This window comes from Nyctereutes procyonoides, unplaced genomic scaffold, assembly GCF_905146905.1.
Source record: "Nyctereutes procyonoides isolate TBG_1078 unplaced genomic scaffold, NYPRO_anot_genome, whole genome shotgun sequence".
Classification (NCBI taxonomy): domain Eukaryota; kingdom Metazoa; phylum Chordata; class Mammalia; order Carnivora; family Canidae; genus Nyctereutes; species Nyctereutes procyonoides.
This window is the reverse complement of record NW_026575121.1, coordinates 60,419,143-60,441,766: the sequence shown is the minus strand read 5'-3', so window position 1 is coordinate 60,441,766 and position 22,624 is coordinate 60,419,143. Positions and strand designations below refer to the sequence as shown.

The following is a 22,624-nucleotide window of genomic DNA, read 5'->3' as shown; positions in this document are numbered from 1 at the left end:
GGGCGCAGGGGACACCTGGAGCGACCCGTGGATGACGTGGCCCAAGTCTGGACAGGAGGCAAGAAGAGAGATGAGAGTAAGAATGGGGGAGGTGGAAGCTTACACCCCAGGTGGCAAGAGGACAGTAGAGCTCAGCCAGCAATCCCACGAGGCAGCCCTCCTGCCCTGCATGCCTGGGCTGCGCTGTGGCCTCGGTGAGTGCAGGCACCACCTGGGCATCAGGGGACCCTCAGCCCAAACACTTGGGCTGACAGGGCTTACCCTGCAGCTTCCGTCCCCAGAGACTTGGGCCTAACTGCTGATTATTGTTCTTATTTATAAAGAAACCAAACCAGACATTTCTTTCATCTTTATTGCAAGCAGATTCAAGTTTCCTGCTTAAATAATCTGCAGAAAAGTCTGATATAATTATCATCGATATTATCTACAGAAATAAAAGTTAAAACCAGGAGCATACAAAATAAACTTTACAGAAATGTAAGATTTGGTTTAATCACAATTTAAAGTGGGTTAATGAATTATTATCAATCAAACATTACTACCTGGAGACTGATTTATTATCTTAACTGCACCTAATATATTTCATAATTAAAAATAAATTCCAGTATTTATGATGATGACAACTATAGATACCATTCATGTTAAATACATTTTGAAGATTCTCTTTTATTGCATTACATAATGAATGGACATTTTAAATGGCAATGCACATCATAATTTTAAGTCAGAGACAATATATATTAAAATTCTGTATACTTCGAGAAGATAAAAAATAAAGCTATATAAACTGATCTTTAGATTTTTTCTGCAAAAGTAGAATCACACTTTAATACTTCCAATGCATCATCGTTAAAGCTTTGTTTATAGACAATATCAGAATGATTCTCACTCCCATTCACCTAACCCTCTAACTTAAAAAAAAAAAATGCATTTGCCAACTGACATTTTTCCTGTTTTTAAATGGGAAGTTTCCAAAAGAAATGTAGAAGGCAGGAAACCACACACCGAAATATGACCCAGAGCTGTTACATGAATAATGTGGATTTCAAAGTAAAGTAGGAGGAGTTGCATTAGATTATTACCAGTCAGTGCAACACGGACAAACTTCCTGCTTTTAAAGAAAAAGGCTGGAAAACTCGCTTTAGGCTGCACGGGACACTTGATGTGCAACAATTTGAGGCTAATTAGAACAGCATGTAGGAGGCATTTCTGTACTTGAAGCTGCAAAATCTCACCAGGCCAAACAATTCTATAAACTCGCCAATGCAGAAGCCGGGCGTGTGGGCCTCCTTTCCTCGGGCAGCCACCGCCCCCATGGGGGTCGTGTCTGGTCTGTGTTCACCCTACAGAGTCAAACGCATGGGACTGGCTGATGTGGGTTCTAACCGGAGTTGCCAAGGGGAGGATGTCTTTTCCCCCAGCTGTCCGTGGCAGAGGGCCAGCCAAGGCTCCCAGGTGCAGGCAGAGGCCCCGCAGCTCGGAGGTCCAGACACTGCTCTCTGTCACCTGTCCTATGGGCGGAGCTGTGGGAGGCGTCAGCTGGGAGGCCTCCCTGAGGAGGCGGCGCTTGTTAGGCAGCGGCCCTGCAGCATCGTCCATCCATAGCCCCCTTGCACGCCCTGGGCCCGAGGTCCAAGGAGCCTTGTGTTCATGGAGCTCCTGGCAGGGTCCCCTTAGGAAGGAGGCAGGATGCTTGGAGCCCAGGGAGCATGTGCGCACTGTGTGTGTGTGTGTGCACGTGCGTGCGAGCTTGTACACGTGCACGTGTGTGGCCCTGAGTGGACATGTTGCTGAAAGCAGGAGACGAGGACCCGGTCAGGACCACCTGTGCTTTATTGGTGACCTGCTCTGAAGGGGATGGATGGTGTGCCAGTTCGGAACCAGAAGTTGGGGCCAGTGTGGGAGTTCATTAACGCGGGCAGTCCTGAACAAGATTTCCAAAACTAAGAAAAATGTTTAAAGTTGACAGGACTTGCTTGAAGGTCATTTTAAGGCAAGTAAATAGGAACTAGTGGAGATGAGAGGTGGCACCGGGTCCTATGCACACATCCATCCCAGCGGCTCTTCTGCTCTGCCTCCCGCCCGCTGTCCATGTCCAGGGACCGGGTGCAGTCTCAGGGCATTTCCCAAACAATCTGGTGAAAGCCATCTGGAGCGTGTAAGGGGTTAGTGACTTCCACAATGAGATGCACACTCTCAGAGGTTAAGTAGCGACTGTCTCAGCCCAGGGGAGAGAGGATACCAAACCATCCATCGAGAAGCTTCTATTTTAAGGCCGAAGGATGGAAATAAAAAAAAAAAAACACACAAAAAAGCAGATGAAATCTGCAATCAACTATGAAGAGCAAGCAAGCAAAATATTGTGCTCTAAATATGCCTTCAATGAATCACTGCTGCTGGGAGCACCAAACACAAACAGGGAGAACAAAATCAAATCTGAGACTTCACATTCATTGGATATGGAGACATTCCGCTGGAACTCCCACCAGAATTTAAATGCAAAGTGGCCAAAAGTTTGTCAACTTAAAAAATAAAAGCTTTAAAAAATACTTTAAAAATCAGATGTGTTATGTTAACAAATAAATGAATCAAGAGATAGAAACAGCTATGAAAATACTTCAGTGCAAAGGCAATTTTAAGATTTCTAAAAAAATACATTACAAAGAATTTGTTAACTAAACATACAGAGAATCTGTCCCCCTACAGGTATTACATGTATACCCATATTAGGTTCTTAAAAACGGCTGTAAAAACACACACAGCATTGTTCGCAGGGTCTAGCGCGGACGGGACGTCCGGGGCGCCACCACACATAGGACGTGGGGACGCGGGGGACGCAGGACGGACTGGACGGAGACCCCGGCGCTCTTCGTCCTTTCTCCTGGTCTTTGGTATGCTGTTTCTACTTCACCTGAACTCATCCCAATTACTCTGTGTACACAGTTAATTCATCCCCCAGTTCAAATAAATATTTTATAGGCAAAACATGATACAATCAAGCTGTGAAATCTGGACTTTCAAAAATGCCTGGCACCTAGCGACTCTGAAGACAACTCCGTGTCCACGCACCAGCATCCCCGGTCCCAGCAGTGGCCTGGAACCCAGCAGTGGGCAAGGGGCCTGCTTGTAGTTGAGCTTCTGGGTGATGCTTTTCTAAAAAGGCATCTATTTCAACATCCAAACTTTGAATCTGACTGAAATGTCTTTGTGGACCATTAAGGCTACATCAAAGAGTTATTTCTAGAAGCAAAGAGCGGTCCAGAGAAGGGATGGGGACTATCAGCACGGCAGCCTTCTGAACGTCTGCCCACCCCACCTGACCCCTGGACAGCCCATCGCAACATGGCAGAGATCTGACACACAATGCAAGGTCTGGTCCAGGGCGGCCATCCTGCTTTTGGGATGCAGATGCTGCCTCACCTTTAGACCTGTGTCGGCCTGAAACAGATTCTGGGAGATGGATGCGGTCCCTGGGGGCCCCTGTCGATGAGGACCTTGAAGGGGCCTGATCGGCACAGCCCGGCCAGCAGCCTTCCCCTGGAACCGGTGAGACAAGCGCCCCGACAAGAGAATGCGGGGAGGTTCTACTTGTGGGGCATGAGGAAAACTACCTCTGAATGTGTCCTGGGAAGGCTTCAGTGGACAGAGCCGCCGATCGTTCATGCACAATACTTTCTTCTCCACAGGCCAGGGCACGGGAAACACTCAGAGATCCGCACAGGGGATGCTAGCTCCCTTGGAGAGGCAAACTCCCCCTCAGACAGATCCCGACAAGCAGCTTCACTAGGTAGCAGGCTGGGACAGAAGCAGGACAGTCCAGGATGTGGACAGGCTGTGGGAACAGGTGACGCCAGGTTCCAGTCTGGCCAGCTCCAGGAGCACGAGGACCGGAGTGCTGCAGATGAAGAAGCACAGAGGCCCGGCCAGCATGTCCCACAGTGAGGACTGGGCCGCTGTGCTCAGGATTGATGGTGGTGCGGCTAGCCCTGCTCAGGGTGATGGTCACCACCACACGGTGTCCTCCTCTGGTGGCACCTGAGACTAGAGGCCTTGGCCCGGGATGCCCCGGGCTGTGTGCGCCCTTCCTTGCAGCCCAACTGAAGCCCGAGGGAGGCCGTGTGGGGCCCCCAGACCCAGGAGAGGCGGCGCACCAGCCATGTGCTCCAGACAAGTCCGGTTGTTCTTGTGCCTCCCCGGGGGGTGTGGAGAAGTACACGTGTGCGGCTCTCAGAGGCTTGGACCGGTGGCCCGTCCGCCAGCAGTGCCTGTGGGGCGCAGGACTGGGAGGTGATGGCTGTGCAGGAGACCCTTGAGGGAGGCCACGTCAGCGTCACCTGTTTTGTGTGCGGGCCTGGAACATGGCCCAGGGGCTGGGGCTCTGTGGACAGGCCAGGAGGGTGAGTTCTGGGAGGTGGTCGTGGCCGCACATGCATGTGCTCTGTTGGAGAACAGAAAGGATAGCGTCAGTCCCAGGACCCTGTCCCCCTACCAGGAACCCTGCCTAGCCTGCTCTGACGCTGCCTGTGGGGACTCCCATTCCAGACACAGGCCGGGCTTGTGTGACCCATATGTGACTGAGAATATGGAACCAGCGTGCTGACCGTGTTCTGGCTACAAACAGCTACCTTGCTTGGTTGGCTCCACCGTCAGGTACACCCGAGGTGAGTCACTGTAAAGCCTGTGCCAGAGGGACAGAGACTGGGGCCCAGGGTCCCCTCCACGCACACAAACATGGTCTGTGTGGGTTCTCAGGGCCCAAGGAAGCCAGCCACCTCGCCTAGACATTGTTAAATTCAGCAGGCAGCAGGGATGGGGGCAGCAGTGCAGGAGAAATTGGTCTTCCAGGGATTACCATCCTCAGGCACACCTGCTCCTGGATAAGAAGGCAGGTGTGCCTGTCGTGCCTTGAAGCCCAGCTCAGGGTGCTTCGTGCATGTGGCTGCATTTCCACGCCTTTCTGGGGGCAGACACAGCTCCACGTGTCGGCTGATGGACAACAGAGGACCTGGGCCAGACGTCTGCCTGGGTGTATTCAATGTGAATTATGCAATATCCCACTGTTTTTTCACAATTTGGTCTTTCCTGATACACCTTTAAGAGGAAGCTCCTTCCATGACCACAGCCGAGAAATGAGCTTTGTTCTACAGACTAATCACAGGGCACACAGGGTGAGTGGCCTCCCATAAATGCATGTGGAAAGACGCTGGCCATGGCACACGTGAGTATGTGCATCCTGTACACAGCCACATGCAGCCCAGCCATGCTCAGGTCACTTACCTGGGAGAAATACACATGTGTGCGTAAAAAGTGTTTGTTTTTCATCATGAACCTTTGTTACCAAAATGGCACAGCACAGCAAAACTTTGGAGGAAAAATGGACAGTTTGGAAGGATCACAGCACACCCAGGAGGCCTGCCAGCAGTGTGGCAGACACTGTTACCTATCCTTGGCTAATGGCGCCTCGGCCGCGGCAAGAGGTCCTTCAGAAGTGGCCCGTCCATGCTCGGCGCAGCAGCGACCGATGCTTTGAGTTTCGTGCTCTGCTGCAAGGTGAGGAAAAATACTGAGAGGGGCTGCGCCTGGCCCCAAAAGCACTTCCCGTTGGAGAGTGCGACCCTGCCTCACAGCCGGGCACGGGGCCTGAGCCAGCAGTGCGTGTCCCCTGGACGTCCATGTGAGCTGGGGGCAGTAGGATGGGCACAGGCTCTCCATGTGGGCGCTGCCAGGGAAGGAGCTGGTCTTCCTAACTGCCCTTCACGTGACAAAGACCGAGGGTCAGGACAGGTCACAGGGAGGAGAACAGGGCAGGCCCGGGCAGTGGGCTGAGGGCCCATGGGCAGCTCAGCAGGAAGGGCCAGACTGGCTGCTCCCACGCAGCTTCCTCAGTGCTTACCCCCGGGGGAGGAACCGCACCTGCCTGCCCCTCTGCCCCCGTCCGTCGCCCCGACTCCTGTTGGACACATGAGTCCCACCCAAGGCTAGACCCCCGAGGGGTGTGGGTGTCACAGTGCCTCAGGTCAATGCGGCCAGGCATCCCAATGCTGGCTTTCTAGCCAAACGTATTAGGGTCTCGGTCACCAGGAAGAAGGGAATTTTAAGAGGTGAAGAAGTATGAAGTGTGAGATGCAGGATGTCTCCTGACAAGGGGAAGGATGAACTAATCGGGGCATGGGCTAACCCAGCTGATTGCGTGTATAAATACGTACACGTAGGTTACGTAGGCATACACATAGAACCTGTGGTGCCTGTGACGTTTTTGATTTTAGCAGAACAGGTGGAAGGAAATGCCATCCACATAAAGGAAGACTGGTCCAGGTCTATTCCTCCAAAGCTTTGCAGGTGTCTGGGTGGGCTCCCAGAAGCACAAGCGCCCGCCCGTGTGCATACCACGCGCTCTGGCTGGTGCAGGTGTGGCCCTGGATGCTGCAGCCACCCAGCACCAGCCTGCCCCAAGCAGCCAGAGGCGGCTGTGAGAGCAACTCGTAGCAAACCTCATCCGTCAACAGGGCAATTATGTATTTCTAGCCCAGAGTTGGCAAGATTTAATCCATCTCATAAGCACATCCTATGACTTATGGTGCTCCGTCTAATACGTGCATCCCAAATGTTTCCAAGTATGTACGTAGTGAGATGGAATCATGTCATTTATTCTAGCAAGTTCTGATGGCACCAGAGTAGAAAAATTTTGATTGTTGATAATTACCAGAAGTTAAAAAATGTACCATCCTGTTAGTTAAAAAAACAGTATTTGAACTTGAGGATGAACAGTCATTTAAATAAAACCCCTTTTCTTACTGGGATATTTTCCAATGAACTCAGCTGCACCAGGAAACACATATTTTCAAAGCATCTCTGATATGAAGCCTCCATGAATGTGGCATTCAGACACATGGACAAACAGACGAGAAACGGACAAAGCCATCCCTGGGCAGATGTGTCCCTACAATCTTGGCTACTCGTGGGCACACTGGGTCCCAGCAGCTGCCACAGACGTGGCCCCGGACGTGGCCCCGTGCTGCTAAGAAATAAGCCAACACTACCGTGTACAGCAGAGTAGAGGCTTTTCCTTAAAACAGATTTTTTTTAAAAAAAGTTAAAAGAGAATTCGAAAAACTACTTGGCCCAAACACATCTCTCTGTCTCTGTCCCTGGTCGGAGTGGCTCAGCCCGAGCCCTCTCTTTTCTGCAAGGCCCTCTGGAGGGCCTCAGTCTCCCTGTCCGTGGAATGGGTGCATGAGTGAGGAGGTCCTGCTGTCCACGCGCCACGGGCTGCAGAGAGGGTGTGGTGCTGAGGGGACTCGGCTCACGTAGGCTCAAGCAACTTAGGAGGGGCCGCACCCACACCTGTGTGCAAGGGCCGCTGGTAGCCACTGGCCAGTGTGCAGCCCTAAGTGCTGGCCAGGGGCGTGGGGACCTGGCCCCTCCCGTGGACACAGAGCACAGACCACAGCCTGGGCAGCCCTCAGACCCAGGTCACCCCAGGAGCTCCTGACACATGCACATCCGGGACAGCAGAGGCCAGCCCGGGAGCAGAGGGGGATGGCTCTCAGCGAGGAGGCGGCCCTCTCTTCCTGTGACTGTAACCCCACCGCCAAATGACAGAAAAGCATCACCTTGTTCCGTTAGAAACTCAGACTGCTGGAGGTCTGAGAGAGCATAAAGATGGTGGACTGCTCGACAGAAAGGCACTGGTTCTTAGTCTGCAGTCCCAGAGGGGCCGAGGGGCCATGCGCGCCGCGAGACAAGTGGGGGCGGTTAGTGGACAGACAGGTGAGACAAGGGAAGGAGGAAGGAAGAGAGAAACAAGTTAAGGCGGTCCGAGCCCAGTCAATCGCAGGAACCTCCCTCGAGCATCCCGTCACTGTGAAGCAAACCAGGAGTGGGTCTCTGCCCAGAACAACCCGGCCCCCTGGGCGGAAACCCTCCTCGGACTCCTCCTTCCCCACACACCCCCTTCCCCGGATGCCCCGTTCCCCAGACGCCCCATTCCCTGCTTCGCAGGATGCCCCATTCCCTGGATGCCCCCTTTCCTGGACACCCCTTCCAGGACCCCCCCCTCCTGGATGCCTGCTCCCCTGGATGCCCCCCTCCCCGGGCGTCCCTCCTCCCCGGACACCCCCTCCTGGATGCCCCGTTCTCTGGATGCCCCCTCACTGGACGCCCCCTCCCAGAAGCCCGTATCCCTGGATGCCCCCTCCGGGACAACCCCTCCTGGAGGGCCTCTCCTCCTCACGGCCATCCACACTTGTCATAAGGCAGTGTCGCTCAAGAGCTCAGAGCACAGGCATCCACACACACTCCCGCGCTCTGCCAGGCTGACTACGAACACGTGGGCTCAAGCTGGGAACCACTAGGGAGGGATGGGGCGCTATGCCCGATGTTATAAACTAGACCGGGGCTTCAGAGGAAGTTCGCCCACCCTGGTCCCCTTCAATCCCTGAATCGGGTAGAGGAGGGGCACACGGCGCTGGGACCTCACTCACTGCAAATCCCGTGGGGGCCTAGCTCTTTCCCATCCCAGAGGCCGGCCAACTGCACTTGGAGGCTGAGTGCTGGGGCCATCTGAGCTTCCAGAGCTTTCCTCTGGCCCTAGAGGGCATGGATCATCCGCCCACCTGCAGGCCCACCTGTGCTCCACAGGGAAGACATGCACCTGCAGGGAGAGTCCTGCTCTGCCTTCTGCATACTTGGCAGGATCCTCCCTTCTCTTTATGAAGGCTCTGCACCTCCCCGAGATCTTGGGGTGAGGGGTGAGGGAGTGTGCCCTCCCTGAGAACACGAGCAGCCCAGAGTGGTTCTGGGAAGCTCCGAGTGACATCTGCTGCTGTTCGCCAGCCAGGGTGGGCATTCTGCACAGGTCACTTCTCTCCTGAACCCAGAACTCACTCGCCTGTTGGCCTCAGTGGGGATGGTGGAAAGCGTGGGACCCTAGTGCTCACCAGAATTCCCAGAGTCAGTGCCAGTGTTTTAGCCACATCCCCCACACCCGAGACTTGGGCAACTTGGCCTTCAAGGTAACAATTAATTTAAAACACTTTTTCAGATTCACAAAAGAAGAATTTGCCTTCCGAGCTGGCTGAGTTCTTGTCTGCCCATCTTTCTCTTATTTCGGCTGACTAGCTTCTGGGTCACCCTGCATCTCACCTGCGTTCATGCTTAAAATCCTCCGCGGCACTGTGAGGACTCATCACGTTGCCAAGCACAAACCTCTCCTGCTTTCCCTACAGTGACCACAGCGCCTGTTCTGGCTGGGCCCCAGGGCATGCACACAGCCCCCTTCCTTCCCCCATGGGCCCACCCCCGTGGCCCCGCCTGTACCTGGACTCTCTCTGTGGCGCTGGGCCACAGCTGCCTACACAGGACTTTCTTGAGAACGTCAGGAAGGAGGCTGACAGTGATGAGGAGGATGATGACCAGCCAGGCTGGGCCGCTGGACAACATCTGGATGAACACATAGTACATCCTTTGATAATTGAGGAATGGCCTAGAAAACAACAGATGGGCAGGTCGGTGGTCACCCAGGGGACGCCAAAACCCGGGCCCATCTTCTCTGCTCAGGAAGAGTGCACCTGTTCCCGGAGACTTTTACCACTGTCACCGACCCTCAGGGCACTTGGCCCATGTGCGATGACTACTCCTGAGCAGGGGGCGCAGGGCCGTAAGCAGTGGGGGAAGGAGGCAGGAATTCCACAAATCAGCCCAAAGACAGGGGAAGTCCTCTGGAGATTTCAGGACAGCACAAAATGACTTTAAAGCATGAAAATTGGTGATTTTTTTTTTTTTGTATCCCGGAATCATAACCTGAGCACTGGCTATTAACACGCAGAGGACGGCACAGGTTCTGATCAGCAGGGCTGGTTAACAACGTGGGATTCAGACTGTGAAAAAAGTCATTTTCCTATGAAAATAGCACAAATGGTCTCCCACCCAGGCAAACCTATAATTCAAGAAAATATCTAACCTAGGACCCATGAGAGGAGCTTGGAGGGACCAGTGGTGAACGCCAGGCCCAGGGGCTGGGCTCACAGGTTTTCAGGATGAACTGTGGGCCCTCGGGGGTCAAGGCTGGAAACCACCTAGCTCAGCACCTACAGGTCCCAGAGAGCATGCAGTGCACAGCGCTGGCACTAGAGGTCAGAGAAGCTCGGAGAGGTGGGGCGGGCAGCCCGCTGCGGGGAGACCACACAGGGGAAGGCATGTTTCTGGCCAGCATGCTCCATGGGCGGCACTCCCAGGTCCCAGATGCATCCCAGGAAACCCTCTGCCTCACAGGGAGGTGGGGTGCACACAGGAGAATTACAGAAAACGCAGTATGTGCTGTAATGGGAGCAGGGACGAAAGCTTAAGCAACCGGGTGACAAGGTGGGACTGCCCTGACTGCGCAGGGGCTCAAGGGAAGCCCAAGGAGGGCGCTGACGCATGGGGTTCTGAAGGATACATAAGAGCTCACAGGGTCGGCTAGTCTGAAAGGATGTCTGGGCAGAAGGAACAGCAACGAGCCAAGGTATGGCAATAAGAGCACCATGAGAGATGCCACACACAGCCACTCCACGCCCCTAACAGGGGCCACCAACCCAGCACCACGGGTTTATTGTCCTATTCACGTCTCACTCAGGTTTGTTTTTAACCTGGCAGCCACGGCAATCTCTCTACAGAGCACTGGGACTCGGCTGCCCCTCTGCTGAGTGTCCTGGGTGGTCTTTGGGCCAGCCCTGCTGGTGTTCCCATGACACCTGCTCATCACTGCCGCAGCACAGGAGGCTGGACTCAACACGCCAGACACACATATAACCTGGGACCCGCCCCGGGAGCAGCCAGGACACCCGAGATGAGCAGGCCGGCCCCCTCCCAGGCCCTGGGTTAAAGGTCTTCTCTGACCTGCAATCTAAAGGAGGTCCCTGGAGCCTGGGCACCCACCCTCCCACGTTCCAGCCTCATCACGTGCCACTCAGCGTTGCTCCCCCACAGAGAACGTGGGTCCAGGCAGCGGCCCTGGGCTGGCACCACGCCTTGCTGCAGGAACGAGGTCGTGCGGGATGCACGCTGGGGCTCTGGAAGCAAGCTCCGCAGGACTGTGAGTACCCCGAGCTCCTACCAGATAATCCCTCCCCAGAGGAGGGAGAAGACGATGTAGAACAGCAGCGACCCCCAGATGACAAAGTGGTTTATCCACGTCCAGTAGTGCGTGTCGAGCGCCAGCTGAAACACAGACATGGGTGGTGAGGTGGGCTGGAAGGAGCCGCGGTAGCAAGGACTGAAAGCCAAGGAGAAGAGAGGCAAACGGACAGACCACCCTGGCTCCCCAGCGGCCAAAGCGCCCACACAAACCTGCTGAGGAAGAAGGGAACCTGAGGTTCCCCAGGAGAGAAGGCACCGCCCACACATCCCAGGGACACGCCTGGAGCGTCTCCCACATGCGGAGAACCCAGTGGAGCAGCTACCTTGTCAGCTGCCGTCCCACCGAGGACGCACACTGAACACGGACCCTGGTTTGACTGTGACAAGACATGAATTCCCCCAATACGTTCACTATTTGTGTGTGTGTGTGTGGGGGGGGCTGCTCGCTGTTTAAAAGAATTTGAATCTGACTCGTTTCCAATAAAAAGCTCATTCCCTCATTTACCTTCTGTGTAATTCTAGTTCACAGAGCAGGTCGCCTGGTGTAGGGCTGGGGGGACCTTGCGGGGTGCGGACCTAGGGAGGGTGGGCCTGGGGTGTGTGGCTTGGGGGGGCTGCATCCTGAGGGGCTGTGGGCCTGGTGGTGTCCAGCCTGTGCCCAGTTGATGACAGACGGGGTGGCGCGCCCACAGTGGTTGGCTGGGCCGTAAGGAGGAATGTCTGTGGCAGGAACTCACCTTCAGTGTCACTGTAAATACCATCACGGTGAACACCAGCGTCCCAAACGTCCAGTTTCCAAAGATCTGTAGGGAAAAGAGTCCAGAGTCTCCACTTAATACACACAGTTCCCCCTGCACGTTTGAAACAGGACTGTCTCACCATGCTCCCGTGCCAGAAGCCCAGACCCCACACACACAGGGACCAAGTTTGTCACTGACAGAAGCCAGGGCCAGGCCAGCAGCTCAGGGAAGGGCTCAGGGCCTGTCCTGCTGGGCCCTGGATGCCGGCCCCTCCACACTCAACAGACAGCGTCTTAACAAGGCAGACGGCGGGGAGAGAGTCCCCAGGAGCTGGAGTGTTGTGCGCACAGGGCGGCTGCAGCTCTGCAGCCTTGTGTTCACTTGGGAGGGACACGGCCCCGCTCCCCGCTCTGCGCTCCTGCACGCTTCAGAGTGAATTCAGGAGGGCTGGCTACTGTCCTCCAAACTCAAACACCTGCCCGCCCTGAGAACCAACCACCAGCCGCTGGTTGGCGGGAGAGCATGACCACGTCATGGCCATGTCACCAACGGCAACACCGCCAGCCAGGATCACAGGGTGAGGGGAACTGGAGGCAGGCCGCAGGCGAGTGCTGGCCTCCAGCCCCCAGCCCCCAGGAGGACATGCCCACCTGCTGGGGGGGGTGCCGGGGGCAGCGAGACTCTGCGTGGCACCGCGAAGCTGCACTAGTAAAAACACAGGCTCAAACCACAAAAACAAGACATTTCTCAACTACAGACACAGACACAGAAAGCAAAATACTGACTTTCTCACTGGGGGAAAACCAGTCCTTGGGGGATTTTAGTCCACGGGAGCTATTCTCCTTGAAATTTCTGCAGAATCCCCTAAGCACAGCCTCCTCCTGGTGTACGGGGACCGTGCCTCTTAGAAAATGCACCTACGACTTCTTTGTAAGAAAGCAGCCCTAGTTCACAGAGAATTAAAAAGCTGGAACACCACGGCTTTGTGTGGTTAGATTTCAACACAGAACGAATCTACATATGGGTCCGGGGGCACAGTTACTGGGCCTCTGCACACATCCGGGAAGGCAGGAAGCTCCCTATAGGACCTTGAACTGCCGTGAGGACTTCCTGTGGCACACGGGCCCCCACAGACCCCCACTGACCCCTGTCCATCCCTGGGAGCAAAACGAGCTTCTGACACTGACACACGGGTGGCTTCCTGGAGGCGACTCTGCCTCTGGGGACACCCGCAAAGTCCCAAGATGGTGCTGGTGGCTGCACTGGGGAGGGAGTTCCTGGCATCTCGCGGGTGGGGCTGGGTCTGCTAACCGCCCAGGGCGGCCCCATGAAAGCCTGCAACTTTCCAGCCCTAACAGGCAGTAATGCCCAGGGAAGGAACTCTGGTCAGGAAGTGCTGTCTTGTCAATGTTAACTTTGGGGGCAGGAAAAATGTTAAACTCTGGGACCGGGTGCAGCTGGCAGCAGCCTATGAAAGTGCTCGCCCAGCAGGGTGTCAGGACACAACACTGCATTTGTTTTTGCTGGAAGCCGATGTTCGCAGACAAAAGGACAGGGTGAGCCACACCAGGTTGGGGCAGCCTGCAGCCCAGACCCCGAGTGGGCCTGTCACGGGGGCCTGGCAGGAGGCCTGTGGTCACCACCCAACATGGCAGGGAGCATGGAAACACTTCTGAAGCATCAGATGACAGCAAACTGCAGAAGCGTGAGGGTGCACAGCAGGGGCACAGGGGTGCACCAACAGTATCGTGAGTTGGCAGATCCGTAGACTTGGTGACTAGCAGACCCGGGGAGAGGTCTCCTGACGCCTCACCAGCAGCGCATGTGGGCCTCGGCTACAATGGTTACAGGCACGCAGCAGAAGCGCACAGCTGTGTCGACTCCAGAACGGAGAGGTTGCGAGCCCTGGTGCTGCCCTGGGCAGGCAGTTCCTGACCCGCTGGAGTTAGGCCCTAGCTCCACATTCGGTTGGAGGCCCAATGGAAATCACTGTGCTTAACTCTGGGAACAATCATCCCTTGAATGCAGCTATCCACTAGCCTCTCAAGGGCTCTCGAACCCAGCTCCACAGTAGGTTTGGGGGGGGGGGTCACAAAATGTACTGTACACCTTTCTGGAGGAAAGCGTTTCTGGAATGTACCTTTCAACTAGCTTCTCACGTAAGGGAGTTAGAACCTATTTTCTCAGCAGTGGTGGAGGCGCAAAGGGAAAGCAGTCTACTTATCTCTGCAAACACCCTCCTAATGTCTTTATTTGCTGCAGGTAGAAGGCTCACTGCTAGTATTACTGAAGTTGTTTACCATGATTTCTTTGGATTTGGGGGAGAGAGGTGGGAGGCAGGATGCCCCCCCCAAGTCAGCTGTCCCCCTCTGTGCTAGGGTGTCCAGAGGGTCTGCTCCCTGTGTGCCATCCGTCCCGCCCCAGGAGGAGGCCTGGCCTGGTGTCCTACGGGAGCACTCCCCTCCACACAGACTTCCAGGGACTTTCCAGCCTCCGTCAGGGACACGAACACCTAACAAGCACCCACGAGCCCCAGGTCCCCCCTCACTAGGCCTCTGTTCTCCAGGAGCATCTTGTAGGAAAGTGTTCTGCACACAAGAGCCCTCACACCCAACCAACTTCATTTTCACGTGTAAAAATATTCCACAACAGACATAACTGTGTTTTCTCAAGATCCCGGCCATAAAAATCCCGTCCATGCTCCCTTCACACAGACTCCCTACTTCTAGGGTGTGTGCGGTCACCATCTGGCCTCTGTGTCAGCTGACTTCTGTTACCACGCGTGCCAGCCCCGTCCAGAGCTGAACCTGCTGCTCCATGAGAGTGAGGAACGGTCTCAGTGCTCTCGTTTGCGGCAGCAGGAGAAATAACATTGGCTCTTGTGTCTGCGTAGAACATGTTCCTACCAAGAAGTGATGGATGAGCATCCCTTGACACCCCACGTGACCTACGAACACTCCTTCAGGATGATGTAGATCTCAAGGAGTCCTCACCTCCCCATGGTCGATAGGATGGGGCTTCTGAACCGCCATGCCCTGAAATGCTTCTGGCCAGGAAGGGTGGTTAGACAGAATGGACGGGCATTGACTCCTGCTGTGCATGCACCAGGGGCACCGTCAGCCGCCGGAGACTGGCCCGCAATGTACCCGGGTTACTACAGAGCCAGGCTACAGTGCCATCCTAGTTTTGTGGGCCATCTCACCTTAGCACCAAAGCCAATGAGAATGTAAGAAAACCATCCTGATGAGAAAGGCACCATGTGGAGTTGTGGGGGGCCCTGGAGTCAGAACAGCAGACATTTAACCTTGGCCTTTCCTTGCGTGGAGTGGCTTTGGGCTGCTCCAGCCTCTGGGGGCTCCTGTCCCCTCAGATACGGGAGGGAAATGTGCTCCCTCAAGACCGCGGGTGCTGTGGTTCCTCCTCACTCACTCTCACAGTGCTGGTTTTCAGGCTCTCCGCCATCTACTGTAGGAAACTTTGCCTCTCAAACGTGTGACTATGGGCAAACACCTCACATTACAGGCCCTACTTGGTACCAACTGGCCTGTGCACTGGGGCACAGTATTGCTGGGCTACTGAGCAGCCTGTGGTGGTAATGAGGATAAGCGCTGGGCCACAGGTCAGGGTTCAGGTGCCCTGCAGGCTCCAGGCATCCTATGGAAACAGGCCAGTCAGGAGGACAGCAGAAGGCACCCAGGAACAGGCAGGAACTCCTGCAAGGCACCACTGCCCCCTGACCCTCATCAGCATGAGGAGCAGCTGGAGGGGGCTTGGCCAGGAGCATGTCAGGGCTCCAGGGGTTTGAGCATGAGGAGGAGACACTGCCCAGGCCTCATGAGGGACCAGCACTGCAAGGCCACACCGTGCCTGCCATGGGCACGACCACGTCCAGGGTGCACAGGCACACACATATTTTCGTGCATATCCATTCCCACTGAAACTGTGTCCTAGGGATGCTCAGGAGGTACCGGTCACTTTGCTACGTTCTATTGAGACGGAGGCAACTAAGGAGCGGAATAAAATAGTTCCATCAATTTTACACAAAACCCCCGAGTTTGATTGCCCGAGAGTGTACAGTCCTTAATCTGTACAGTCCTTAATCTGTCTGAACTCAGGCCCAGGTGAGGAGCCTTTCGCGGTACTGACAGTTGACCTCGGTCTAGACGTCCCAGCTCTGGAGACACAAAATCTTAGTTCTTCCCAAGGTACATGCAGGACAGAAGTCCCGTGGATGCCCTGCAGGGGCACAGTCCCTGCCAGCGTCCAGGGGTTACCCAGGTGAACAAAGACAAAGAACGAATCCTAGAAAAATGTCAAGCTTAAAAAAAAAAAAAAAAAGTCAAGCTTTAAAAAAGTCCAATGAAATGTTTAAAACGTTTTCAAGATCAATTTAGGAAAAGTTGGGATCCCTGGGTGGCGCAGCGGTTTGGCGCCTGCCTTTGGCCCAGGGCGCGATCCTGGAGACCCGGGATCGAATCCCACGTCGGGCTCCCAGTGCATGGAGCCTGCTTCTCCCTCTGCCTGTGTCTCTGCCTCTCTCTCTCTCTCTCTCTCGTCTGTGTGTGTGTATAACTATCATAAATAAATAAAAAATTAAAAAAAAATTTAGGAAAAGTTGATTTAAGTTACAATGAAAGAGCAGCACCTTTTAGTAATGAGAGGAAAGAAAAAACTTGCCCCTTGCCAGTGAATAGTCCGCCCACCTGGCAGGGAGAGTGTGCTCCCGAGAGACAGAAGGAGGACTCAGTAGGAGGAGAGGCCCTCATGCGGCGCAGGGAGCTTCTACCCACAGATCACCTCCTGCACGCGCCAGCAGTGCTGGGTCAGCGCGGCTGCCAAACCCAGGCACCTGAGCATCCCCCATGTGCACCTGCTATTGCTGACCTGTGCCCAACACTTGGTGCTGCGTCTCCACTGGGCATCCCGTACCTGGGATGGTGCCTTGCATGGAAGTTTAAGGGACGTTTAAATATATCAAATCCACTTAAAAACCACCACTTCCTCGGCTGGCCAGCCTGACACAGAAACTGAGAGAAGAAACAGCAAATACAAAACCAGATGCAGACATACTCGTCTAATGCAGCGCTGGCCCCGCATGGGGGCCGGCGGCAGCCCACAGGTTTCTACCGACAAAGCACACAGAAGTCGCCACAAGTGAAAATATTTCGAGAAATATTTTATTTTCAATGCACTTCAAAACATAAAGGACAAACCCACAGTTTTCTTACCATGTGTGTGTTGGTGGTCATTATCTGAGAGTGGGGAGGGAGGCCAGTGGCAAAAAGACAAAAGCAAGATACGAATAAACAACCCCCAGAGATTATGCAAACGACCAGAGGGCTGACTGGCTATCAGCCAACTACAAATCTACTCCTTGCAAAGACAACAGATACTTAAGGTAAGTATGTAAAAAAAAAAGCTACAATGCGTTAAATATGAAATTAATTCCCATAAGAAATAGGCTATGCCAGAGTGATGCGCATAGCTGGAGGAGCAGCTAGTGGTAGACCGACTCCCACAAGCCTGTAGCTCTCAAGAGGGGTATTCCCTGGGGAGCAGAGCCACACAGAGCACAGCACTTACAGGTGCCCGCGGCCCCCAGGGGTAGACTCCCACATACCAGGCCGCACAGGCCCCCCTGCCCCGTGCCCGATGGGGACCTGGAGCAGCCCAGCCAACAAGATGTGGTTCCGCACTAACCTGTCCATTGCTGGTCACCGTCGTGTTTTCAAACATGAAATAAGCACCAAAGAAGAATACCAGAGCATCAAATACTCCTAAGAATGTCCAGTAAATGAACACGCGCCAGCGGAGTAGAGCGTTCTTAGCAATATCTCTGTGTAAGCAAATAGGTGAGATTGCAGGTCAGTAAAACCAAACCCCCAAGGTGACCAGGCCGTCTCCAGGCCCTGCAGTGACCATCTGTCCAGGAAAGTCCCTTTGGCCACTGTGCCACCCTAGGCTGCAGAGCCCACTGGCTCTGAAAGTGGGCAATGGAGAATCGGGCCTGTACCCAGGACCCAGGGTCTGTCCGCAGGGGGCCACCCTGCCTGTGCAGGTGTGGCTCCCTTCCTCTGCTTAATGCCCTCTGCACCTGCACTGGGGCTGGCCCTGATCTCATAGCCTTCTGGGGGAATCCCAGCAGGCTCCTCCCCATGCCATCGCATGGAATGTGTCCCCAAGTCACACACTGCATATGCTCTGGACGCCTACCCTATGGCCACCTGCTGGACACCCCTCGTCCCTTCACGCCATGCTCTGCCTGGCTCCACCAAGGCCTTGGGGCAGCCACGGTACAGAAGCAGAGCCAGAGGACAGTGAACAGAGCAAACATGCTACAGTGGCACAGGGACCACATGGACAACATCCCCATGGGATCAAAGGTGAAGGGCAGACAATGGGTTCGGTTCCCTCCCTCCACGGGGACACAGATGTGCCTAAGGCAGACAGACGCTCACATGTCTGCTTGTGAATGGATCAGGACACAAGGCCCATGGACCTTCCCGCGTCATGCAAACTGTGGGTGTCAGTCTCCTGGCATAGCTCCCGCTGCGACTCGTATAGCTGTTAGCCCACAGGAGGCCAACCCTGATGGTATACGGTGAGCTCCACGCTTGCTTTACTGCCCACCGCAATCATGGGGGGCTCCAGGGCTCCCAGACACAATGCCGCGGCCAACACTCTGACGAAGGCCATGACGCTGGCTAGCAGTCTGCAGTGTGTGGGTGCAGGACCCCCCCCCCCCCAGTAAGTGCTGGATGATACTGGTGCTCATGTCCGGGGGGCACCGCTCAACCCTCCGTGGGACACTGTCAGGCAGTAACCACCAGGGACACCGGGTAAGCGCTCACAGAATCTGTGCATTCTTAAAACTACACACGCATCTAACATTATCTGATATGAGGAATTTACTCTAAAAAGCCACAAAAACAGTTAACATACTGAATCTGCCAGCAATCTTGGAGTACACTCCAATACAGCAGAAAAACACTTTTTCCCAATTGTTAGAAAACACTTTTTGGCAAAAAAGAGCACTATGACATCAGATCTACTAACTTCCCTTTTTATCTCATGGAAGGGAATGTATTTGGCTTGAAAGGATAATGGAGGCTACAAACCACTGGAGTCACCGGGATGGAAGCTCTGATCCCAGGTCCTCCTCTAACTACTAAAAAGCCTGTTAGATACAAACTGGGTGACAGGCTCATTTCAAATCCTCGCTCTAAATTTGCAGTATATTTACTGAAGTCACATTGCTTCCCATGGAAGTGAGAGTACCAGCTGAAGGGGATGCTTCTGGGTTTGAGAGAACCAGAGCAGGGGTTTCTGTGCGGGAAGTGGTGTGCAGGGACCACTGGGCTTGTACCTGTAGAGGGAAGGGTCTCTCCTGAGCGTGTCTATGCTGACATGCTGTTCCATCAGGCTGTACAAGAGGATCGGGAGGGAAGTAAAGCTGATGTTGTACAGTGTCAGGTAGGCAGTGTCGTACAAAGTCTGCAGGAGGACAGAACCACGCTGAGAACCGCACTCTGCAGCCCTCAACAAACTCGTTTCACGTTTTGTTTAAACGTATACGTTAATTTACAAAGACCCAGAAACATGAGCATCTTAAAAATCATACAGTCCTCTTTCTGTAGCTATAGACAACAGGACGTTTTCAACCCTTCATGACGTCAACTGTGAGGGTTAGAGCCACAGTCCCACCATGAATCCCTCCCTCAGCCACTGCCAACTTGCAACAAACAAGGTTGCTGAAAAGTTTGCAATTTGGATGCCATCTTCAAGTGTCAATTATTCCCAGTCCCTACCCCGCAGGGGGGAGGGATCCTTGAGGGGCTGCTGCTCTCCTGGGACACGATGACCAGGCACTCAGGAGGGGGTCTCAGGTGCCGACTTGATCCTCTCGGTGAGGGGCAGAAAACCTGGGACAGCCCACATGTGCATGAGGCATGCGCCAGGCACCTTGCTGGGGGCCACGTGAACAAGCCTATTGGAGCCACTGGGCCCCCATGTTTGCTCCTGAGTTTGCCTGAGGATAGGCTGCACAGGGGTGTGAGGTGGAGGGCACTGCACCCCTGACCTGCTGCCCCCTGAAGCCTACACATCCCTGCAGGCTGCTCTCTTTATAGCCTACTCACCCCTGCAACCTGCTCCCCTTATATAGTCTACTCACCCCTGCAGGCTGCTCCCCTCTTAGCCTACTACTCCCTGCAACTTGTTCTCCTTATAACATACCCACCCCTGTAAGCTACTCCCCTTATAGCCTACCCACCCCTGGAACTTGCTCTCCGTATAGCCTACACATTCCTGCAGGCTTCTCCCCCTATAGCCTACTCATCCCTGCAGCCTGCTCCCCTTATAGCCTACTCACCCCTGCAGCCTGCTCCCCTTAGAGCCTACTCACCCCCTGCAGCCTGCTCCCCTTATAGCCTAATTATCCCTATAGCCTGCTCGCCCCTTCAAGCCACCCCAAAGGGAAGGGAGATAAGGCCCGGGAAGCTTCTGACTCCAGTCAGCAGGACTCACCTGTTGTGAAAATCCACAGAAGAACTGGTATAAAAACTGAGGGAAAATGAAGCAGACATTCTGAAAGGCAAGCCACATGCCAGTTAGTCCAAGAGTGCGCTGTGAGAGGTGTCTCCCCTCCTCAGCTGTCCCTGTAATACACCATAGCTGCAGGAAGTGACCCCAAAGTGCCCTGTTCTCAGAAGCGTGGGTGACAGGTTTTAAAGTCTGCTCCTGTTTTAATGGCACTACCAGGCACACTGCCTTGTGAGCGGATGGCGTCCAGGGACTTGGTGTGGCCTGAGCATGATCAATGAATCATCTCCAGGACTCACAGAAGAACTGCCTTCTCTCAATCACGTGATGATGGCGAGGTTCCTCCGGGCTCCCCACCGAATCTGTGCACAAGGCGGGCCATACCTCCTGTCTTGGGGGCAGCATGGCACCACCTCCGTCGGCCACTTGTGTCCCCTCCTGAGCTGCCCCTTGCGGCACTGTGTAGCGCTTAGCACACCACCTGCGGCCACAGCAGGGACACCCTCCTACCTTATAAAAGAAGTACTGCACGAGCTCAGATATCCGGATGTAATAGAAATGTCCGTGAACAAGCAGCATCTTCTTCAGGTGCTTAAATTTTGGGACTGCATAGTCGCTGTTCCTTGCAGCCTGACGACCCTCCTTCCCAATGACACCTGTGGGAGGAGACCCACTCTCAGCACTGGGAGGGAAAGCAGCCAGGAGCAGACAAGGCACCACCAACAAGGTGGCGGGTCCCGCCACTGCCTCCCCTCCCCACCTCATGGGCACCCAGGCGCAGATGGCTCACCAATGCCAACGTGCGCCTCCAGGATCATGCTGACGTCGTTGGCGCCATCACCAATGGCTAACGTGATGGGGTGCTCCTTTGAAAGTTTGATTAATTTAACAATCTGGAAAATAAAGAAACGTAGCATTTATCTTCTCTGTTCTCCATCTGCACAGATTATTCACTAACGAGAAAGAACACAGATGTCAAGTCAGTCAAGGAGAAAGGGACAGTGATCTGATTGGTGTGGCCCTCCTCCGTTCAAGCCGCTCTGCACACGGGATGGATCCTCTCATGCTGGAAGTACAACAGAGTCAAGAGAAGGCAGCTAGTGTGACTATAGGCAACGGACTGAGAAAGGCTGGTGAAACACGACATGAAGGAAGCAGCCGTCAGCTACCGCAGCACACACAGATTCAGCAGATGGTTGATAAACCTAGGGGAGCACCTGAACCGCACGTTTGGCTACCAGACACGCTATGTGGTGTTGAGCATCCATTGCTGAGCACTGAGCTACTTCTCCTGCTATTTTTTTTTCATTTATATATATATATATTTTTTTTTTTAAATTTTTAATTTATTTATGATAGTCACAGAGAGAGAGAGAGAGAGAGAGAGAGGCAGAGACATAGGCAGAGGGAGAAGCAGGCTCCATGCACCGGGAGCCCGATATGGGATTCGATCCCGGCTGTCCAGGATCGCGCCCTGAGCCAAAGGCAGGCGCCAAACCGCTGCGCCACCCAGGGATCCCTATATATATATTTTTTTAATTGAAGTTTGATTTGCCAACATATAGTAATAACATCCAGTGCTCATCCTGTCAAGTGCCCTCCTCAGCGCTCCTGCTTTTTTAATCCTCACACTTGCCACGTGTGCAAATCCTACCTGGCAATTTGATACAATTAATAATTTCAAATACGCATTTCTTTGCAAACTTTTTCTCCGTCTATGTGTCTAAGCGCCATGGTTCAGGGTGGAAGATGGAAAAGATGAGGAGTGGTGTGTGGACTGCCTGCTGCTTCGAGATGAGAGTCTGAAACGCTAATATGTGTAAACATTTGTGAAAGTCCATTAAAAACTGGAAAAAAAAAAAAGGACCATGGAACACACGGTAGAAGATAGAACATAAAGTCCTGAGTTGTCCTCCTGGACGTGGTGACATGAGATTTATGTGAAGTCGGACACAGAAGACAGGGCAGGGGGTGTGGGGGTGGGGCAGCCCCGCAGCCATGCTCCTGGGTCTCATGGGTGCCCATCGGGGGTGGGTCCTGGTACCTCTAGAGGCTCTGCTGTGCCACATACACGTGGTGTGCTACAAATGCTAGAAATGAGCTCTTCACATGTAGTTTTCAGTGTTTTACCCCAACCCTTGGTCCCTTGGTCAGCTGAGAAGTGACAGATTTCTTTCATAAACAGTTGAAAGAGCAATTGATCTAAAATGTGGCTGGACAAAGGG

The 22,624-nt window shown here is 54.0% G+C and overlaps 1 protein-coding gene across 7 annotated transcripts in view; it reads right to left on the bottom strand.

Moving 5' to 3' along the window:
- Positions 1 to 335: 335 nt before the first annotated feature.
- The window catches only part of ATP11A (ATPase phospholipid transporting 11A), a 129,337-nt gene continuing 107,048 nt past the window's right edge, over positions 336 to 22,624 (bottom strand). Inside the window, exons 21-30 of one of the 7 annotated variants that reach the window (XM_055335830.1) lie at positions 21,190 to 21,292; positions 20,910 to 21,055; positions 20,385 to 20,444; positions 19,225 to 19,352; positions 17,559 to 17,694; positions 11,856 to 11,921; positions 11,096 to 11,199; positions 9,319 to 9,484; positions 5,441 to 5,543; positions 336 to 4,438 (exon numbers count right to left, since the gene is read on the bottom strand). In XM_055335830.1, the coding sequence (XP_055191805.1) occupies positions 5,451 to 5,543; positions 9,319 to 9,484; positions 11,096 to 11,199; positions 11,856 to 11,921; positions 17,559 to 17,694; positions 19,225 to 19,352; positions 20,385 to 20,444; positions 20,910 to 21,055; positions 21,190 to 21,292 (1,002 nt within the window). In that variant the 3' untranslated portion in view covers positions 336 to 4,438; positions 5,441 to 5,450. Of the gene's footprint in view, positions 7,701 to 9,318; positions 9,485 to 11,095; positions 11,200 to 11,855; positions 11,922 to 17,558; positions 17,695 to 19,224; positions 19,353 to 20,384; positions 20,445 to 20,909; positions 21,056 to 21,189; positions 21,293 to 22,624 lie in introns of all 7 variants that reach the window. The other 6 variants (XM_055335833.1, XM_055335835.1, XM_055335836.1 and 3 more) reach the window with 6 other exon arrangements.